The sequence below is a fragment of the Athene noctua genome, chromosome 9, assembly GCF_965140245.1.
Source record: "Athene noctua chromosome 9, bAthNoc1.hap1.1, whole genome shotgun sequence".
NCBI classification, from domain to species: domain Eukaryota; kingdom Metazoa; phylum Chordata; class Aves; order Strigiformes; family Strigidae; genus Athene; species Athene noctua.
The window spans coordinates 7953331-7974350 of record NC_134045.1 but is presented as its reverse complement, the minus strand read 5'-3'; the positions used below and the strand labels follow the sequence as shown (position 1 = coordinate 7974350).

The 21020-nt window shown below is 36.2% G+C and overlaps 1 protein-coding gene across 3 annotated transcripts in view; it reads left to right on the top strand.

The window, feature by feature from the left end:
• Window positions 1-13043, top strand: part of DUS2 (dihydrouridine synthase 2) — a 28836-nt gene extending 15793 nt beyond the window's left edge. For all 3 annotated transcript variants that reach the window (XM_074913301.1, XM_074913303.1, XM_074913302.1), the window contains 8 exons: window positions 2658-2728; window positions 3212-3298; window positions 5580-5748; window positions 6698-6819; window positions 9318-9461; window positions 10558-10645; window positions 11297-11370; window positions 12562-13043. In XM_074913301.1, the coding sequence (XP_074769402.1) occupies window positions 2658-2728; window positions 3212-3298; window positions 5580-5748; window positions 6698-6819; window positions 9318-9461; window positions 10558-10645; window positions 11297-11370; window positions 12562-12799 (993 nt within the window). In that variant the 3' untranslated portion in view covers window positions 12800-13043. The remainder of the gene's footprint in view (window positions 1-2657; window positions 2729-3211; window positions 3299-5579; window positions 5749-6697; window positions 6820-9317; window positions 9462-10557; window positions 10646-11296; window positions 11371-12561) is intronic.
• The last annotated feature ends 7977 nt before the right edge of the window (window positions 13044-21020 follow it).

Genomic DNA, 21020 nt, shown 5'->3' with positions numbered 1-21020 from the left:
TTTACAGAGTTTGGAGGCACCCAGGCATCCCTGACAAGAGTCCAAGATTTCATAGAAAGTTCATGCAGAGATTTCAACCTGTGTAGGAAAAGTATGTGCAGCATGGGATGTTTTTGGAGAGAGAGAAGCTCCATTTTGGATAAAATCTAAGTCATTTTTATGTTACAGAGACACAAGAGGGTGTGGGACACCACCCCTTGAGCAGCCAGTAGATGCTGTTAATTCCTGTTTTTCACCTGGGGCAGCCAATAGATTATTGTTTTGTGTTCTTCCAGACCAATTTTTGCTTTTTCCAGACTGCTTTTCTGTTCTTGTAGTTAGAACAGCCAGTGGCAGTTAGTGATTCTATTTTTCTCAGGGTGTTTCCCCCCCCTTTTTTTTTTCAGACTATTTTTTACCTTTTCAAATGATATGTTGCTGATACAGTTCCTTGATTTTGCACTTTTCAATGGTATCTCAGGAAGTCCTTGGTTTCTAGCTACTCAGCTGCACTTATTGGGGATCTTTCTGGTTCACAGGCCTAGTTCCCAGGCTAATGGTTTTCAGGCTGGCAAGCATTTTTTCTCTCATTATTTTTCAGAAATATTTTCTTCCTATCAGTGATTTTCCCCTTCCAACCCGGTCACCTTCATGGCTGCTCATATCAGATGCCAAACTTCGTTTCTCCTCTCTAATTTAAGAACTCAATAAAATGCTAAACATTACATGTCTACACATGGTTTATTCCATTGAACTCCAAATGGGGATACTTCTGTTAAAAAAGTATTTTAGTCCTGTTTATTATAACCCACTGAGTTAATCCCAAAGCTTTTGCTGGTGGATAGGCACTAAATGAAGATAAAAAGGAAAAATGCACTCATATTTCAGAAGACTGCCAAATGTGGAATTGACTGAGAGTAATATCGTGTGTACGTAAGCACAGTGCAATGAACTTTGAATTTCTTGACAGTCTCCTTGAAGCTTGAACTTCAAGAGGGGAAGACTAAGCCCTAATGTTACTTCTCCAATTTAAAACATTCATGTTAACAATGAAGATTTCACTAATTAATTATTGTTTACAAAAGAAACTGCCTGTGCTCTATAAACTACTTGTATTCTACAATGCAAGGAAATTTTGCCTTACTTGACTCATGATTTACTGAACATGCAATGACAGCAATAAATACTATAAATGATACCTGAATTAAAAACAATTTCTGCAGCCTTTTTAGAAACTCTTTGATAGATCTAAGTATTGAAATTGTTAGCTTATACAAAAAGGTTCATAATCTTCCTTCTCAGAAGCAACATCTTCCCTGCAATTAGAATTGACTTTTTCTGGATAGATTCTCAGGTAAAATCATTCATTTCAAATAAATGCTGGTAAGACTGTTATGTTGCAAAAGCTGTTATATTTTGGTTTGTTGGTATTTTTCTAATTTAAGTATTAAGAATGTAGTGAAAATACATAGGTTCTTTTTTTACAGCTGTTGTAGCTTCCTTACTGGATTTCTTTTTTCAGTTGGATTCCCTACGTATTTTTAAACCTCCAGGAGATGATGTGTCTTTTAATGACTGATTATTTTGCAATTCTGTATTTAATTACCTGCCTAGATACTGTGATTGCATATGACCTGGATAGATATTTTTGTGGGTAGGTGAGTTGTAACTGAGCAAGTTATTGTTGAAAAGTCATTTACACGTGCACTTAAATGAATGATTAAATGAACAAATGAAGCCTGTATGAATAGAATCAGTAACTCTGCCTAAGATCATATACTTCTGAAGTACTGAAGTATTAAATCAAAGAACTGGCACATCTCCTTTTTATTTGCTACAAATATCCTAGAGCCTCTTCCTTTTTGTTTCAAGCTGCTTTTGCATAACATGTCATCCATCAGAACAGCAGGTGAGCTCCTGTCTCTATGTTCATGCCAGCTGGTAGATGTTGCATTTTTCAAAGACTGAATGTGCTATTATTGTGATGAGCCACAGATCATGCTCCAGCTTTTGAAAAGAAAATTGACCTTATCTTTTTTGCATTGGCCCTCTCCCCAAAGCTGCATAAGACAGGCTAATCCGGCAGCGTGCCAAAGTTCTTCATGCCTTTTAACAGTGTCTTACCTCTTCGGAGATATACTAGGGGCTTCCCCTTTTTCTCCTGTATCTTTTGATTCACTGGTCATGTATGAATATCATTAGTATTTTTTAGATACTAGTTAACTGTTCTAAGCCACATCTGAGAGGATTATTTATAGATGTGATTGCGTTGATTTCAGAAGGCATCCTCTTCTTAAGATGCATTTTGATTACAACCTACAGAGTAGTCATTAGAGAGGACTTGGTAATCAAGTGTTTTGTATCCTTTTCAAATGACAGTCTAAAAACCTGTTGGAAAATACTCTCCTTCTACAGAGTATTGTGTTACCTGGTTTGAGAAAGTCTGCAATCTATAGTTTCAAGGAATTATTGAAAATAGATTCTTACTTTTGCCATAATATGTAGTTCTTTAACTGAACGATATATTAAATGGTCATGTATGTTGAGAGTTACTGTTGAAATACAGGAATTATATCCCACTTGATAAAAGACTTCCAACATTTGTTTGTACAGTGATCACATGATAGTTGTTCCTTTTTCTTTGAAGTAAAATCATGTCATTCTCTCTTATCTCTCAGGTTGAAGATACTGTGAATCTGGTAAAGAGAATAGAAAAAACTGGTATTGCTGCCATTGCAGTCCATGGAAGGTAAATCGATTTTAGGCAAGAGAGATTTTTTTAAAGTTTGGTGATGAGTGTAGCACAGCAAGATATAACTTAGAGTATACTCTACATATGATGTGTGGTTCTGATTTCAACTGTTAACTAAATCTATGTTGTAGAAAATCAGGCCAGAAATTAGGAAATTGAACTGCTTGCTGCTATTTTTCTAGAATTTTTGTCTCTAAGACCAAATAAAACTAAATTTGTCATGCATACTTTGTAGCTAAAAAATGCTGCTTATTTGAATATGGAATTAAAGTAACAATGTTTTAAAATGTATTTGATATGAAACAATTCTCTTGTGTTTAAAAAAAAAAAAAAAAAAAGGAAAATTACATCAACTACATAAAGTAAATAAGTGGAAATAAGTATGTCCCAATAATCCTTGAGTCATGTCTGCTGTGATTCAGATATCTACAAATCCCGTTAGGAAGTCTTTGATCTTCTCTTTTTTTGTTTGTTGGAAAGGAAGAAGGAGGAGAGGCCTCAGCACCCTGTCCACTGTGATGTGATCAAAGCCATATCTGAAGCAGTCTCTATTCCAGTAATAGCAAAGTAAGTTGGACTATTTAGCTGTTATGGCCAAATACCTGTACCTGGCTTAAGACTTGCAAGTGCAGGAAAAGTATCCTTCATGTAGGGTGAATGCAACATTACCTGTTACCAAAGATCAAATCTGAATAGATGTAGCAGTGACAAAAGTTGGCCTTATGGAATATCACCATACGTCAGGTTTTTTTCAAAAAGCATTGCTTTTGTGTGTCACAATCTTTTCCTATGCAAGTTGCTTCTGATTTCATCCAGCAGTTGAATCCTCTATGGTTTTAAGCCCTGTGCAGTGACTGGTTATAACCCTACCACTGTGTATCCTGGAGATCAGCTCTCCCACTGCTCACAACCAGTGTTATATTCTGTGGCCTCATAGCTTCCCTAAGACTTCCTTAGGGTCCAGACATACGGCGTGATGCCACTGAATCTGTCTACTTGTATTGACAGATGCTTCAGTAACTCTGTGATAGTAAAATAAAGAACTCTGAAAAGTTTAGCTACAAACAGGTACGTTTTAAGAGCAATTTTGGATGCAGAGGTAATGGAAAGTATCAGACCATCCTGAATTGCATCTGATCTGCCTGACCAACATCTTAAGATGTTTCACCTCTTTGTAAGTGGCAGTAGAATATCCTTGGCCAGAGAAGCAGTGTCCTTAGATGAAGTTCTCTCTTCATTGGTTTTGATTTTTCATGGAAAAGCTGCATCTCTGCAAACTATATACTTGGATCAGAAATTTGAGAACTGTTTTCCTCTTCACATTTCTATGTAGAAAATGCATTGGAAGTCACAGTTTTTGCTGTTAGACCTGTTTCTGTACTGGACAAAGGAAATACTCAATGCTTATAATCTTTGATCCACTTCTAAGTGGTTCATCCCCTTTCTAGTTTTCACAATAATTTTTTAAACAATATGGAATTAAAAAGCAAGCAGAATTCACATTGTGCATTGCTATGAATCCTTTGTTTGCCTAGCTAAAAGATGAGGCTAACAATTTTCTTAGATTTTATGCATGTCAGAGAAATGCCAGCTCTGTACGAATACTTCCTATGATGAAGTGTGCAATTAAGATACAAAAACATCAGAGGTTTATTGTTAATAAGTTGCTTCTAAGTAATCCCTATATCAATTTACTTCTTTGCAGGTGTCCCAACATGCTGAACTAACCTTAATAATCCTTTTTTCTTAATGAATTCTCTGGAAAGAATATTTATTTTAAATCCACTTAGTGAAACCTTTCCCTCTCTAAAGAAATGTAAATGTGCAACTTGGAGTCCTGCTCATTAAATATATTTGATCCATCCTGGTTGATCCCTGTTGTAACTTATTTGGTTAGTATTTTGAGAATTTTGCCACTTATACATCAAGCTTGGTCAGGAAATATAAGGAATCAGTGAAAGGAAGTAGACTGGTACTAAAAAAAGGCAAGAAAATTTAATTGATACTATGATTTCTAGAATGGTACTGTGTTTATGGAATAATATTCATTAGTGCAGAAAGCTTGCTTGTTCTGTCTTCATAATAGAAGTGTCTAGTTTTAAAGTAATTTATCATTCTCTAGTTTTTGGTTTTGGCAGTTTTTCTACTTTTGAAGGGATAAAGGTCATACTCTTACTTTATAGTTCAGAAATCCAACTTTTATTTTATCTATAAAAGATGCTGTGAAGGGAAACTTTGAGAAAGAAAAGGTGTTTTAAATGTTCTTTTTGCTTACTAACACATCTGACTTGCTGACTTGAAAGCAGAGGCAGTTCAATGCAACCTTCTTTTAACTTTAAAGCGATCTGTGACTGATCCAGAAGTAGTACTTGCAGTTACTTTCCATATGTTAGTGCCAGAGTGAAAATGGAATGATGCTGTCCATACTTAACTTGTTTTCAGTATCGGTTGTGGCAACACAATAAGAGTGCAGTTGAAGGTTACAGAACTGGCAATTACAAGGTGTCATTTTTCAAAACACTCTGGAAGTGATTCTTTGTGAGCCTTATCCTTTAAGTGAAAGCATACAGTGTGTAAAACATAAACTATGTTCTTTCTTCATATATAGTCTTCTATTTTTAAGAGAAGTATGCAGGTAATGAAAAATACTATTTATGATCAGTGTTTTAATGAGCCACTGCTAATAAAACTCTCAGACCTGTTTGTTATCTTGGATTTGAGATAATATTCTAAATAGACTCTTCTACCATTGATAATATAATATCACATTGAAAATACAAGTCTGTGTTAAAGTACAAGTAATAGCAAATAAAACTTCCATGATTGTAACAGTGATGTTAAATTTTAGTGGAGGATCTCATGACTTCATCAAGGAATACATGGACATTGAGACCTTCCAGAAAGCAACCTCTGCCTCATCAGTAATGATAGCTCGTGCTGCCATGTGGAACCCATCTATCTTCAGAAAAGAGGGCTTTGTCCCCTTGAAGGAAGTCATGCAAGATTACATCAAATATGTATGTTTTTGAAAAATCTTGCTTGTAGTTAACATTGTTTAGAACTGTTAATCCAAATCTTACTACAGTATCTTAACTCCTCCTACTTTCAAACACTTAGGCTCTGGGGATATTTTAACAATACTGCAAATGAGAGTCTTGCAAATCAACCACTGCTTCCTCTGGATTCTTTTGTTAAGAATAAAATGTTCAGAAATCTGTATTCAGAAAACAGTTTTTCCTAATCATTCTTTACTTATGTACCTTGCTTTTTAGCCCTAGTTTCTTCGGAACATTTATAAGGCTTACAAGGCTATCTAAAAATGTCTAGGAATTCGAAAAGCTATATATATTCGAAAAGCAAATAATACTGAACAAAAAAGTGAAGGAATATTAAGTACTCAGTTGCTGCTAGATCGATTTTTAGAAATTAATTGCTATTCACAAATACTGTAAAGAATTTTTAACAGCAGGGAAGCAAAGGGAATGATTTGCCAATGAAGTAATGCTGTACTGTAATACTATAGCTGCATTGAGTCCTCTATTGCATAAAGTTTATTTATATAAAGTATATCTATTATTCAAAATACACAATCCTATTAATGACATAGTAGGAAATTAATCAGAAATCTGTGGCTTTGATTATGTCATGAGTTAAAAATTTTTTGGATTTTGAGAATTTGAACTGCCATTAACTAGTCATTAAAAAATCAGTGCACTGCTAGTCAGTTACGTAAACTGGTCAACTCTTTCTTCTTAAGTATATGAATAAGTTGAAATTCTGATCATGAAAGCATGCCAAAATAATTACAATATACTCACACACGTGAGTAGTCTTGAATGTTATTGAGGAAATTGTGCGTTGTGATTTGCCTTTCAAAAACAGTTTTGAAATTTGTCAAGAGACACAAGCATTATACAAGATAAATTTGTTTGGTATGTTTTTATATGCTTTGTCTCTCTCCTTCAGGCAGTAAGATATGATAATCACTATACCAACACAAAATACTGTTTGTGTCAGATGTTAAGAGAACAGCTGGAAACTACTCAGGGTAAGAAGCTGCATGCTGCGCAGTCCACACAGGAGATCTGGTAAGCATGCACTTCAGAAATAGGAATTGTACTCTGTCAAACTTGCAAACCTCTTCTCTGTCTGTAGCACTACCTGGCATTTCATACCTTCTGAAGAAGCTGCAAAAACCCCAAAAATCAACCAACCAACCAACCAAAAAAAATCTAATTAGCAAGATGTGGAATACAGTAAACTTCTCCAGGTTTCCTCCATGGTCAGATATTAAAGCTTTACCCCTAAAACTATCTATATATTGAACATACTAATCTGAACATACTAATCTGAGTGGTACTTCACTGAGTGACAGGCATTTATCCAGTATTTTAATTAACAAATTAAGAAAACTTTCAGCATTGTCTGTTGTTAGTCTGGAGACTTTCAGCATTGTCTGTTGTTAGTCTGGAGACTTTCAGCATTGTCTGTTGTTAGTCTGGAGGTTAATATTGTGGACCTTGTCTTCTTCCAGAGATAGGTATTTATTTTAATTTTCCCTTTGCATATGGAGTTTTTAATGTTACTGGAATATTTATGATAAGGTGTTTGTTTTAAATGAACACTTAGAGATAAAACTCAAAACAGTGTATGAAAGTCACCTATATGGTACTTAAATGTATTTCTTCTGTGCTGCTTTTCATACCTGAAATATCTAAGGAGCAATGACAGCCTTTTTAAGGAAATGCAGTAGATTGAATGAATCTCTTCATCCTGGACATTGGAACAGTCTGGATGAAATTTCTCTAAGGAGGAGACAGAAAAGGAAGACGGAAAAGTTTTGAGAGAAACCGTAAAATAGACATGTGATTAAAGAATTCACTCAGAATGGAGGGAAATTCAGGTTCAGAGGCATCCCAAAGTGAACAAAATAAAGGTCTGAGCTTGTGTGTGTCATATCCATGTTGGGTACTATAATTATCCTTCTGATGGAATATAGGGGAAGGGAGTCTCTCTGTTTTTATAAAATAAACATTCTGAAACTGTTTGTTATCTTAACGTGTATGAAAATGGATAGAAATGTTGAAAGCCTGAAATATTTTGCAAATGGAGTTATTGTTTTCTAGAAAACCCTAATCAGCATTCTGTTCGTGTTCAAAATGAATGGAAATGCCTGCAATCCTTTTGCCAGTTTATTGTGATTTACCAGTTTTGGCTCTCTATAAACACTGCTCTCCATGATTATTACATTACAATACATTAAAGGGAGTTTGTATTTTATATATAAAAGAAGTTCATTATTCATAAGGAGCAGTAGAATTCATGACCAACATTTAAACTTTGGAAGTTATTTTTCACTTTTGCAATGTAAATAGTTGAACAATTTTTCATTCCAAAAGAGATAGTAAATTACCAAAGGGCTTCCAAAATTGAACATAATTGGTTTTTGTAGATGTGATGCAATACCAATTTCAAAATCGGCTTGTACTCAAGCAGGGTGTGTGCATGAGAGAGGGATAGAGAGACAGCCACTAGAAAATTTATGAAACTACTTTCTATCAGCAGACTCAGTCTTTTAATCAGTGTTCTAAACAGCTGGTTCAGTGTCCAGATAACTGAAGAACATCCAGTCATTGAAAACGCACTTGCTGTCCCTAGTGGTGATGGCATGTTACAGCCGTTCGGGGTTTCAGCCTCACCACTGAATGCAAGGTAACAGGCTGCTACGTTTCAGACAAAAAAAATTACGTAACAGTACATAATAAGTTATCTTCTCTTGGAAGCATCAGTTAGCGTTATTCAGCTTCATTGCTTTTCCACTTAGAGCATGGCAGATGGCTTTGTGGACAGAATTTATTTTGTCATTGAACAACCTCATACCAATGAACATTCTCCTCACAGTCAGAAAGTAAAAGTTTTCTTATGCTGCAGGTTTTATTGTTGTTACCATCTGCAGAAAATGAATAGTCACAGTTTTTCCAAGTAAATTCAGCCTGCCACAGATCTGGATTCGAGGCTCTTCCCTTTGACCCAAATCCTAGTTGCTTCCTCCCTTGTACTGGGCCTTGTGAATAATACTCTGAAGTCAGAAAATCTAGATTTTGAGGTATTTGGATGTTACAGTGTTTATTTCTTACAATATTTTAAAATAATAAAATTAGAAGAAGAATCCATTTCCTGCTTTTTTCTCATGTTGCCCTTGTAGAGCTGATGCACCAGGAGTCACTTTGAGATATTCTTTGCTGATTCATGTACCTGCAAGTTACTGATTGAGCTGATAACATGAACACTGCAGGACCTGCATTTCGGATTGATTCTACCTGGACTTTCAGGCTGCAAATTAAATATATAGTGCTGGAAATGAGAACATTACTTTTCTACTTGTAGCTCAACAGTGTCTAATAGCAACTGAAGGAGAAACAATACGGTGTCACTGTGCAGAATATAGCCACACTTCCATGTGCTTTTCTGTACATATATACTCTTATTTAAACACAATTGATTTCTATACTTACTTTTCTCTATCATAATGTGATACAAAAATTTTTAAGCTGATGTCTAACACAAAGGAATTCTGTTTGAATAGTGAAGTCTTTGAAATGGCTGACTTCTATGAAGAAACAACAGCTATTTTTGAAGCAAAGAAAACATCTTTAGAAACTGAGACACAAGTTAAAGATGACCAAATGGAAGATCCAGATGTAATAAAAATGGCTGTTAGATTTGACAAGTAAGCATGCAAATTAAGTTTTTCACTATCTTGCATCTGTAAATAAAAACACTGTGAATTTGACAGTGCCTTACAGGTTTTTGAAAATAACAATTTGCATAACAGCGCTTACTGAGTGAATTTTTATGAAGCAATTTGTGTACATCATTACATAATTACTAGCATCACCACTCTTCCTGTGCTGTTTGGATGTTGTAAGATGTTCTTTAGTTCCAGGCTTCCTGAGACTGCTTAATTCTCTCAGTGAACTTATTAAAAGTGCTAAGTGATTTTTTTTAGAATTCAAACATCTGTACCTATATGCGAGTACACAAAGATATAGAGTTCAGTTACTTTAGTGAACATTACCTAAAAGTTCTGCACAATTTTCATAATATTGTCTTTGAAGCAGGTATATACTCATCTGCAGTCTTCTAAATGTGTTCCACTTATAAGGTATTCCTTGAAAAACCAACCCATGGAGTTAGGTACAATATTATTTTAAGAAACCTTTGATTATAATCTGTGAAGCCTATAGCTTCCATGTTACGCATGTGTTTGCTATTTTTACTATGTCTGCTATTAAGTCTTATGAAACAGCTCAAGAAGAGTGTGATATAAAATGCTTCTCAAATCCACTCATAATGCTTTAGTATTTACACGATATATTACGAGACTCCCTGAGGATCAAATACGGTGGTTTTACAGTATTTCTTTTTTTCTATCAGGTACTTATTTGATGACTACTGTCTCCTAACAGAAGCAGCTTCTTTTCTTTCTTGTAGTGTTTACTCTCATATAGATACTCATAATAAGCAGTGCCAAACTGTATCTGTATTCTGTGTCATATATTTAGTTAGAATCTCTGTTCTGATACGTATCTTTTCTCTAGTTGTATTACTACAGGATGTGAATGTTTGGGAAGAATTAATAGAAAAGTTTGGATTTCATTTTAGAAGTTATGTCAGACTTACTACTTGAATTATCTATTAAGGAAGCAGCATTTTTCCCGTAATTGGAGCTGTAAAATTAAAACACAAAGAATAACTGGTAGAAGTAATATAATAAGCAGAGCTATCTCTGTGCACAGTTTTTGACCCCAGATTTTTCTGTCTAGGCGAGAATATCCACCACAGATTACACCAAAAATGTATCTTCTGGAATGGTGTAGAAAAGAAAAGCATCCTCAGCCTGTTTATGAAACTGTGAGTCAATGAAGAAACCCTTTCAAACCTCTTCCTCTGTCTTTATCTATGAAATTAAGTATTTTAGGACGCAAAGTAGTGAGAAATTCTGCTTTCCAGTCTCACATTGCTCTTGAGTAAGCAGCTTCAGAAATGGTAATACACATGTATGAAAATAACAGCTTGTTTTATTAGAAAATAAAAATTTAAAAGTCAGACCTTCAGTCTGCTTTTGATTCGTGTGTGAATGAAGTTGCTGTAACTACAGGTCATTACATAGTCCATGACTGACTTTCTTTTACTACTTCTGTGGAGTAAATAATTTGGATTCAGAATGTTTTCTCTGTTGTTGCACACTGTTATAGGTAGGAATTATACTGGACTGAAGTGACTGCTTGGTGAGGTGGAGACATTATTCGATTAATTCTTTTGTAAAGCAAAAATCATTGCATTCTTCTTATTTTTAAACCTTAAATATGTGAGGTTAAATTTGTTGTGTGAATTACAGTAATTTTAAAGGTGTTACTTGATTGTGGTATAAAGACAAGAAAAACAGAACCTTAACAATGTTTGTTATAAAACATAAAACAGAACCTTGACAATGTTTGTTGTAAATGCCATGACTGGTTTTTGACACGCCCCTCCCTTTAATTATTTTTTTTTTTTCCCCAGGTTCAAAGACCACTGGATAGATTATTCTGTTCAGTAGTGACAGTAGCTGAGCAAAAATACAGATCAACTCTGTGGTAAGATATCCTTAATGTTTTTTGCGACTGTATTATAATCGTTTCTGAAATGTTGCTTAAAACTTGAACTGAAAGGGTACTCCAGTTTATTCCAGTTGACTTTTATCAAAGTCTACTAAAAGCAACCTTCTAAAGCTACCTCTGGGAAGGAGAAAGGATTACAAATTTCTGAGAATTGAGTGTGACAAGAGGAAGTAAGCTTTAGAATAATCAAGATTTTAATTCACTTAGTACATTAGTTCACAAATTGTATTGGAAGGGAAGCGATCTGATCCAGTTGTGTCTGTGAAGAGTTCAGAAACTAACCAAGGGAGGCAGAGGGGACGGTTGGAGGAGGTAATGTAATGTCTTCAGCCAGTACAAAAGATCCATTCTCGATAAGGAGTCAGGATTAAGTCTATATACAGTGAAGAAAAGGACAGTTTAGGGTCTTCTCAGAGATCACAGTTAATCAACCGTTACATCCAGGACTGTTCTGAAGTTTCATTAAGGTATTTTATACAATCATCCATTAATATTGGAGTTGACTTCAGGTATTTGCACCCAAGTTGATCTTAACTGCAAAGCTAGAGCTCAGCATTGAACACTCGAAAGAGGACAAATGCACACAACAATTACTGGTGTTTGCAGCATTAGTGTTCAGAGACTGTAGGCAGTTAAGCTCAGCTGATAAGAAACTTCGAGAAGAATATGTTTTCGGATACGGTAATCTGCAGTCCTTCTCAGAAATGACAGTTTTTATTATTATGGAACAGTTCCTGCTTTTGTCAGTGTCAATGAACTTGTACTCCTGCCAGAGGTGATGTCTGGGCCTGAGTGTCCTTCAAGAAAAGCAATCCTTCAAAACTCAGTTTTGTTTAGCAATCATATTTGTAAAAGTTTAATTTCCTGAGGATTGCAACCTCTTGGGCCAGACACACATTGACTTTTGAAATGAAGAGTGTTTGAGACACAAGATCTGAAAGAAACAGTTTTTCTAGGAATATTACATCAGGAGTGATGCATCAACATTGACGCAGAGCAAGTTTCAAATAATTTCTGGAACTGACCTGTTTTGTTGTCTGCTGTGAGATGATTACAGATGCTGTTTATTTCATGATGTTGCATCAGAGACAGGAAATTTATTGTCTCTTGGCAGTGTAGAGACTTCAGTTTCTACTTTCACCTGTGCTCTGTCTGCTTGCTCTTCAGGGACAAGTCAAAGAAACTAGCAGAACAGGCTGCAGCTATTGTCTGTCTGAGAACATTGGGTGTCCCAGAGGGAAAGCTATGTGAGGGAGAAAATCACCTGATTAACAAGCGCAAGAGAGAAGACCAGGAGCGCTTGAATAACAGAGACCACGGAGAAGATCTTGCTGAGCCTTCCCATAAAAAAGCTAATTTTATTGAAGAAACTTCTGACGTGAATGTGCCTAAGATGCCACGATAGCATGGAAATTAGAGGTTTCACACCTATGCAGCTACAAATTAGCTCCTATTTGTGTATCTTGCTGTTCACATTTCATTTGGATTCTATCGGAGACAGATAAATTACCCAGTTGTGAGAAATGCAAATGGCATGTTTACTGTTCATCATTCACTCTCCCTATGGTGCCTTTCAGACAGGATAAATTAGTAACTTGATTTTAAAGAACATTGAGAAGATTGTCCCAAATAATAAATTTTTTTAAAATACCAGGTATTTTCAAAGCGATTTTGTCATTGGTTTTATTATTTGTTTTTTTATTTTTAAGTCTACGGTATCCTGGTAAAAGATGTATGAATACATCATCCATAAGCAGATGGATTCATTATGGAACTATGTAGTTAAATAAAAAAATCAACATAGGAAAATATTAGTAGCCAAGCAGATACGGTTTTGTCAGATGTCTTATGCACGTCTTGCAAGCTTTATTTACACCGATCATGTGTCAAGAAAAAGTTTTTTACAGATAGAAGGAATTAGAAATTAAAATAACATTCTTCTTTCATAATTTCTACTACATTTTACCTTCCAGAAATATGACAGTAGACTTAACTGTCCTTTCCTGGTCTGAGGTATTAGAATTCTGCCTTTCCAGTAAGGAATTGGAACCAAGCCTGGTAGCCATCAATTTGTTGAATGAAGGGACTTAGAGCTGGTTTGTTCTTTTGAATTTGGAAGTTCTAGTAAATGTATACATGTATATTACTTGCAAAAATGGGCATCCAAATATGGCCCTATGTGTTTGTTCTTGAAATGTGACATAGTTTGCCTCAGTATTTAGCCATTGGTGATAGTGGTGGTCTTAATTTTGTTCTCTTTTTAATTTGCCATCATCATAACCTCCTATTAAAGTAAACTACAAGTACATGCTGTATGCCAAGAGACGATACAGACACAGTTTGATTTCATGGCAATCCAGCTGAGCTTGTCTGGTTTAAATTAGAGTTCCGAATTCCCGAAAGAATGTCTTAATGGATTAAGAGAATTCAGGGATTTCAGTTATTACCAATTTATTGAAATGGTGGTTTAGTTTCCCTCAGTGGGGTGAGGAATCTTCAGATTATCAGTTCTGGTCTGAAAACAGGAACAGTGATATCATGCCATGACGAAGTTCATAAACAGTCTTCCTGTTTAAAAATCTGAATTTTAGTGAAAGCGATAGTGCCAGCATTAAATCATTCTTTTACAACAGAAGAACAATATCCCACCAGATGATATTCAGACTTGTAAAATTAAATAGATGTGTATTCATATTTAAAATGTCTGCTGTTTAGATCAGAGTAATTTATAGTAAATCTAAACGATCTACGAAAAAGTTTTTCTTGCTCATTTTGTACATTGCAGTAAATGCAGTTAAATATACTTACATTTGATTTACCTTTAGTGCTAGAGTTTTACTCCAAAGCTGCAAAAGAATTTGCAGTATTAATCAGAAATTTCAGAAGTAGCCATTTTCCTCTTGTGAGTGGTATCTTGGTATCTAGTTTTTGTCAGGACTATTTGGAGCCATCAGAGAATAATAGAGAAAAAGTTGTTCTTAGGTCCTGCTAGCAGTGTGACTTGCAAGGTTCAATATGATAGAGAATGTGAGCTTGGAAGGGACCTCTGGAGATCATCTGGTCCAACTACCCTGCTCAAAGCAGGGTCAGCTGGAGCAAGTTTCCCAGGAGTGTCTAGCTGGGTTGCATTTATCTCCAAGGATTGAGACTCCACCCACAGCCTTTGCTGGCAACCTGTTCCAGTGTTTGATCACCCTTACAGTAAAAAAAATGAGTTTTTTTTCTTTTTGTGTCTACATGGAATATCCTGTATTTCAATTTGCGCCCATTGTCTTTTGTTCTGCTGCTTAGAAGAATCTGGCTTCATCTCTTGTCATCATTATCTGACTAAAATTAAGATTGAATCTTTGGGTAAACATTAATTATTATAGATGGTGGTGCCTAAATACAGTGCAGACTTCTATGGCAGGAATTACCATGGGTTGGTGGAAATTACAGTGGATCAGGCCCAATTTATAGATAAGCCAACCATGGGGAGCATGTAATTTCTATCTTGGCTCATAGAAGAGCCCCTCTAAAAATTCACTCAGGAGAAGTCTGCCACTGCTGATAAGGACCTCTTTCAGAAATGAAATAAGATCATTCAATGTAGGAGCCAGGGCCTTCATAACAGTATTTGTACCTTTTTTTTTCTCCTGATATTTTGTCACATGATGTGACATGCATCCTTCCTTCTCCTTAATGAGATGTAGCCTACGTAGACTTCTACATTCTTTCTAGCATTTGACTTAAATGTGCTCTGTATTGCATTTTATGGTGGGACATAGGTGACTCCATGAGAGCACCTGAGAATGTGTAAAATTTGGTTTTATGTTGAGTGGCAGCAGATTTCTGCAACATGCTGTCAAAAATTCACAGAAACTATAGTTGAACAGGTTGTATGAATACCCTAGCATGTAGAAGCTTTATTAATCATCTTATGTTACAGAGTATGTGCCTTGTTTTGATTGATGGAGGAATATGGATAATACTGGGTATATATAGTTCTCTAAGAGCTGAAACAAATACTATATTAACACTAGTCTGTGAAGAGTATGTGTTGTGTTTATATTAAATCAAATGGGTGCTAAAAGTTTGGGGGGGAGGTGTTTCTGTTTTCTAACAATTGCATGTTTTTAAATTCTTACTTAAATTATGTGGTCACCCATGCTTACACTTCTCTTAATTCATTGTAATAGTTGTATACATTAACGAGGTTGTCTGTGGTGTAATTATGGATGGCCATAGCTAGGCCAAACAGCATGTGAAAATGAGAGTGAGGAGTCACTCTGTTGGAATGAGCATTCAATGCTAAATATAGAAGGGCTGTAAATTCTAGCAAATGGCTAGAAAGCATAATGTTTGGCACCCTTGATCAGTTTCAAAAAGGACTAAAAAAAAGTTGCAATTGTATACATGTGTGAGTGTATGTTAGAATGCTTGGTTTAATGACTTTGTTACATGCTTTTATTGCTCTTAACTCTATTACAACTGTGTGATTTATTATCCTGTTTTGATCATTCAGTTCATCCTAACCAGTTCTACAGATGGGATAATTGTATTTACTATGTGTGTTCCCTTCTCAGCACTGGTCTTAAGGTAATTACTTCAGTGACCAGTACTTTCCTTCTAGAAATACTCTACTCACATTAGTTTTGAAGAGCAAACTACACTGGTTGACTCATCTATGAGAGTTTCTTCTGTGCTTCTCTTCTCTGCTGTACCTTTCACAAACAGCAGGTGGCAGATTTTTTTTTTTTTTCAGAACAATATGCTGAATTCTGCTATATTTAAGGATCCAGCCATTGCACTTCTGCATTCTTGCATAGGGTGGCAATTGAGACCGCAGCTGGGTTGGAGGATATTTAGCCTCACCCTTCAGAAAGCTGCTTTTTTAAAAAAAATTTAATGTGGTGTGAATATGATACTTGCTCAATACTAACCAAAGCTGTGCTCTATTTTTTGCTTAGTGAAAATGTTTCCCTATTAATCCTGTGGAACTCAGTGAAGCAACTGGTTTTTTAGCAAGCAAACAAAAAAGCAGTTGTGTTTTGTTTCTTGATATTGATGCTGCAGAAATTATTCATAATAATACCTGCCGAAGGGTGATCCTTAGGTATGGGGACAACTGTAACTTGTCCTTCCTATAGCCTATGTGTACTCTACTTATTAGAAACGTGAATGGGAATGCAAAGATATTTTTTACTAGCCTTTTAGCATGGATGCACTCACTGTGGGGCTACCTCCGGGGCCTTGCTGGTTGGAATGCTTTTTGGAATGTCCCGGGCTCTGAGCCCAACCCCGCCCTGGAATGTGAGGTTAGATGTTGGCGGTACAAATACAGAGTTTGGATATCAAAATCCTAGAGTTCCCCAGTTCTGCAATTTCAGAAAGCTGGCAAGTGAACCACATGTCGGCTCAGCTGCTCTCTGATTCAAAGAGTGAGCATGCCTTGGGTTGCTGGGGGAGGAGTGGGAGGTAGGATGTTTTTTGTTTTGGTTTGGTTTTTACTTACCCATTATGACCTGCAAAAGGGGATGCTTTTCAAAGACATTAACTGGCAAGATAGCAAGAGGTCCCAAACAGGTGTTAGCTAGAAAGAAATGTTCATTCACAAAAGTGGTTTATCACCACTTCTTTAATCAAACCTACAAGCTCAACATACTGGAGAGCTGTTGCCTTATTAAACAGGAGTCTGCTTATATTTGGACTTCAAGTCAAGAAGTTATGTCGATGAGATGGCCTGTAAGGCTTAAGTTTCCATCTTTACCACAGTGTAGGATGTTGATGTTTAAAGCTTTTATTCAGTTTCTGGTGACAAAGCTGATGAAAACCATTAAAAGCAAGACACAAAGCCTTTGGTGAGGAGGGAGTGCCTCGTTTGTTGTTAAACAGCAGTTGCCTAGGTCAGTTAAGGAGAAGAATTGATGAGTTCCAGAGGGAGTCTAGTCCAGTTATCCTTACTCAAAGGAGCATTAACCTCAGTGGTTTTATGAGAGGAGGCTTAAAAAATATACATTTGTGGTGTTAACTTAGCTCCCAGATGAAACTGTGTTGTAGGGAGTTAATGTGAATCTGCCTGTTAAATATCTATTAGATAAATAAATAAATACTTTTCCTTTGCCCAGGCATGGTGGGAGAGTCTCTGTTTTCCATTTTTAGAAAGTTATTGTCTGAGAGATATCCTCTTGTGAGAATTTACAAAGCACTGTAATACAAATCTAACACTTTACTCATTTTAACTTAATTTTCCTTGATAGTCTCCAAACATGTGTTAATGCTTTGGTGTGTCATTGTGTTTGATATGAAAAATGAGCTTCCTATTTAACTGCCCTTAAATACTATTGCTTGGTGATTGTAACTGAAATGGTTACAATCTATCTATGGTTGTGAACATGGATTTCTGATTAGTGTTCTGTTAGTAGAGCTGACAGAACTGCATTTGAGTACAGGTCTTCAATCATACTTCTAAGCTGTTTTTTAACTGCATTAACATTTTAACTTTCCTAATAAGGTTTTTTGTTGATTTGTAAAATTATCTATGCAGTGTTAGGATGCTGCATGTACCACACATGCCTGTATACTTGCCACTGTCTATTCCATGCACAGGTGTTAGCAAGGAGTGTTAGCATTTGGTCATAGGTCTTTGTTAAACTTCTTAAACAGAAACTGATAAAATAGTTTCCCTCGCTGTGGTCTGAGGAAAGTGAGAGTTACGAAGATTAAACTAAAAGCTAGTACTTTTTAACCTTTTTTAATTTCAAATGTTGGAAAACATTCTCCTTTTGAGTTAGAAAAAAAAAAATAGGCTCTAACAAACTTCAAACTGCGAAGCTTCTCAGTGACTTATGTGCTTTGATTCAGGGCATGCTTATTTACTTTAGAAATTAACTGCCATTTTCTTTAAGTTTCTCAGGCAGCAAAGAAATTAATGCCATTTAGTACTTCACTACTTCACTAGCTCTCTTAATCATTATGAAATTTAAAGAAATTTCCTGGCCATCTATGTATCTGCTCTAGTTACATACTCATAGAAGTCCCAGGCAACAATTTAAAAGCTGAAACCAATGTCATTGTTTTTTTCTCACTGTGCTGAAATAGAGCCAAATCCTGGACACCAGACAGAACACAAGTAAACATGTATGGGTAGAGGTACGTATATGAACCACAAAACCCATGAGATCTTAAGAGTGTTAAAAACAATATGGGACAGTTTCACTTCAGCAGAAGCATGCATTTATTTCCCCTGTATGGCATGCAATGCACTTTCCTTTGTAATATTTTTTCAGAAATTGATTGAATATTCGGTGTTCAGATACTCGGGTGAGAGGGAATGGCAGATGAATTGTTTGCAGGGGCATCAGAATGATAGGATTTCAGAAAGCTGGAATATTGAGACTGTAGGATTAAGCCAGTAAATCACTGTACAGTTAGACCATGATGCCTACCTGCCACATCAGTGATACGGTAATTCTCGTTCACCGACTTGCTGCCCTGTGACATTCTCTTATTACAGCTGATACCAGCTTTCATATTTTGCTCTGCCTGAGAATGGAAAGCAGTTGTAGTACTTACAATGTTTGTAGCCCTTAGGCTATATAAATACTGCATTGTGAATGCTGAATTAATAGAGATTTAATAAATTATCTTTCTCTCCCATTAACTTTTATCAGCATGTTAAATGTTGCAGTGTAGACTGTAAAATCAGTGGTAGTTTCCTCAGTAGTAGAGGTAACATATAAGATTATGCAGTGTGATCCAAAACGTGTGTGTATCCTGTAATGGCAGTGATGCAGGGGTGAAGGGATAAATAGAGGGGAAAAAAAAAAAGAAAACTAGTAACTGACATCTTTCTGTACAGTAGTACTAGTTTAGCATTTACCCATTTTTCTCCTGTTCATATTCAGTATATAAACTCTTGTGAGTCTGTAGGAGAAGGATTCTCCATTCTTTGTTAGACACAAAATGTGTAACACACCATTTATTTAAAATGATGCCCTATGCCGCTGTGTTACGGAAGCAAATGCAGCTCAAAATATGATGGTGGACAGAGTTTCCATTTCGTTTCTTGTAGAGAAACACACTGAAGACAAACAGATTTGTTCCACCCCCACTTTGTTATTTTTTTCATACATCTTAATTTTTTTAAAAAAGTAATTTAGATTAAAAGATTTTCCAGAAGGGCTTGATGTATTTCCATGAAAGGAAGAGCTAACCTCATCCTGTTAAAAAACATCTTGCATCTTCACCTATCACTGCTAGACTGCCATTATGTGTACTGTTTTCCCCTCAGCCCAGCCTATGAATTCACCGGATCATCACCTGGTCTGAGAGAATGTTTCGCCCACACAGTTCACTCTTCTCACTTCCCCTGTGCTTTAGAACTGCACATGCACACTGTCATTGTACTGACGTCCTATATGGCCCAACAAAACAAGGCAATAATGATGTTTCTGTGTGAATGCACATATGAAAAGCAAACACTGTCCTTTACAAATTTTACAGGGTTTATGGGAGCCAAGTGTGATCCTCAAGCCATGAAAACTTCCCCTCTTGGGAAAATTAAGAGAGGTAATGTAGTAGCTGTCTTGTTTTAGGACATTCTAATCCTCTAATTATATACTTAGAAACTGGGTACCCAGGGCCAATAGAGAATGTTTCTGTTACAAGGCCAGAATTCTCACCTAGGTCTGTAGTTTATTTCAGCTGGTTGCAAAGATAAAAGTGCCTATCAGCAGATAGGAGGGATATTCCTCAGTTTAGTATGCAGTGATACTCTTTTTTTTTTTTTTTTTAAACAGTTCTAGGATCCTAGACTCACAGAAAGCAGCTAACTTTATTCCTTCTTGCATTAGTAAGTTTGGATGGCTTTTCTATAGCTGTGACTTAAACTGATTTTTACTTAATACAGCTCGGCCTTTAGAGAAGAAGTTGTCTGTAACTTTTTAACAGATTATGGGATACTGACAAAAGCTCATCTTAGTTTATTGAGGGTACTCTTCACTCAGGTCAGTGTGGATGGGGAAGAGAGGGTTTCAAATGGTAATTCAGAATAGTTTCTGCTCTGTTGTTTTCTTAGCCTTACTAAGCTAAAGTTAGCTTTTGTAAATACCATTCTTCCACCTAAATATTTAGAGTAGGCATGTCAACCTGACCAGTATTTTAGGTGAACATAAATTGCATCCCTGGGTGAACTAAAATAAATTTGGGATGCCGCTGTTACACCTGAGTTACTGGAACAGTATTGTGTAGGTGCTGACTTCTATTCAAGTAGGCATTTAGCTGGGATGACAAAAAAGTGTATCTCTTGTCTTCCTGTCTTTTCTTGGCAATGATTGCTTCTGTAGGTAGAAATCATTAAACAGCACAAACATATCTTCCTTGACTTCTGTAGTGCACAGCTGGTAGCACTCAACTAGTGTCAGTGTTGGTTTTTGTGGCGTTACTTCCCTATGCTGTAACTGAGGTCATCAAGAACACATGCATATCCCTTCAGCAGGGGCATCTAGCACAGGGGCAGAGCAAGCACCTGGGAGTGGCCACCACCTCTGCTGGCCCCAGCAAATTCTGCCACCAAATGTCAGTCAACAACTGCAGCGCCTTGACATGTAAAGACTGGCTAGAACAGCCAGGTGGCAAGAGTACCT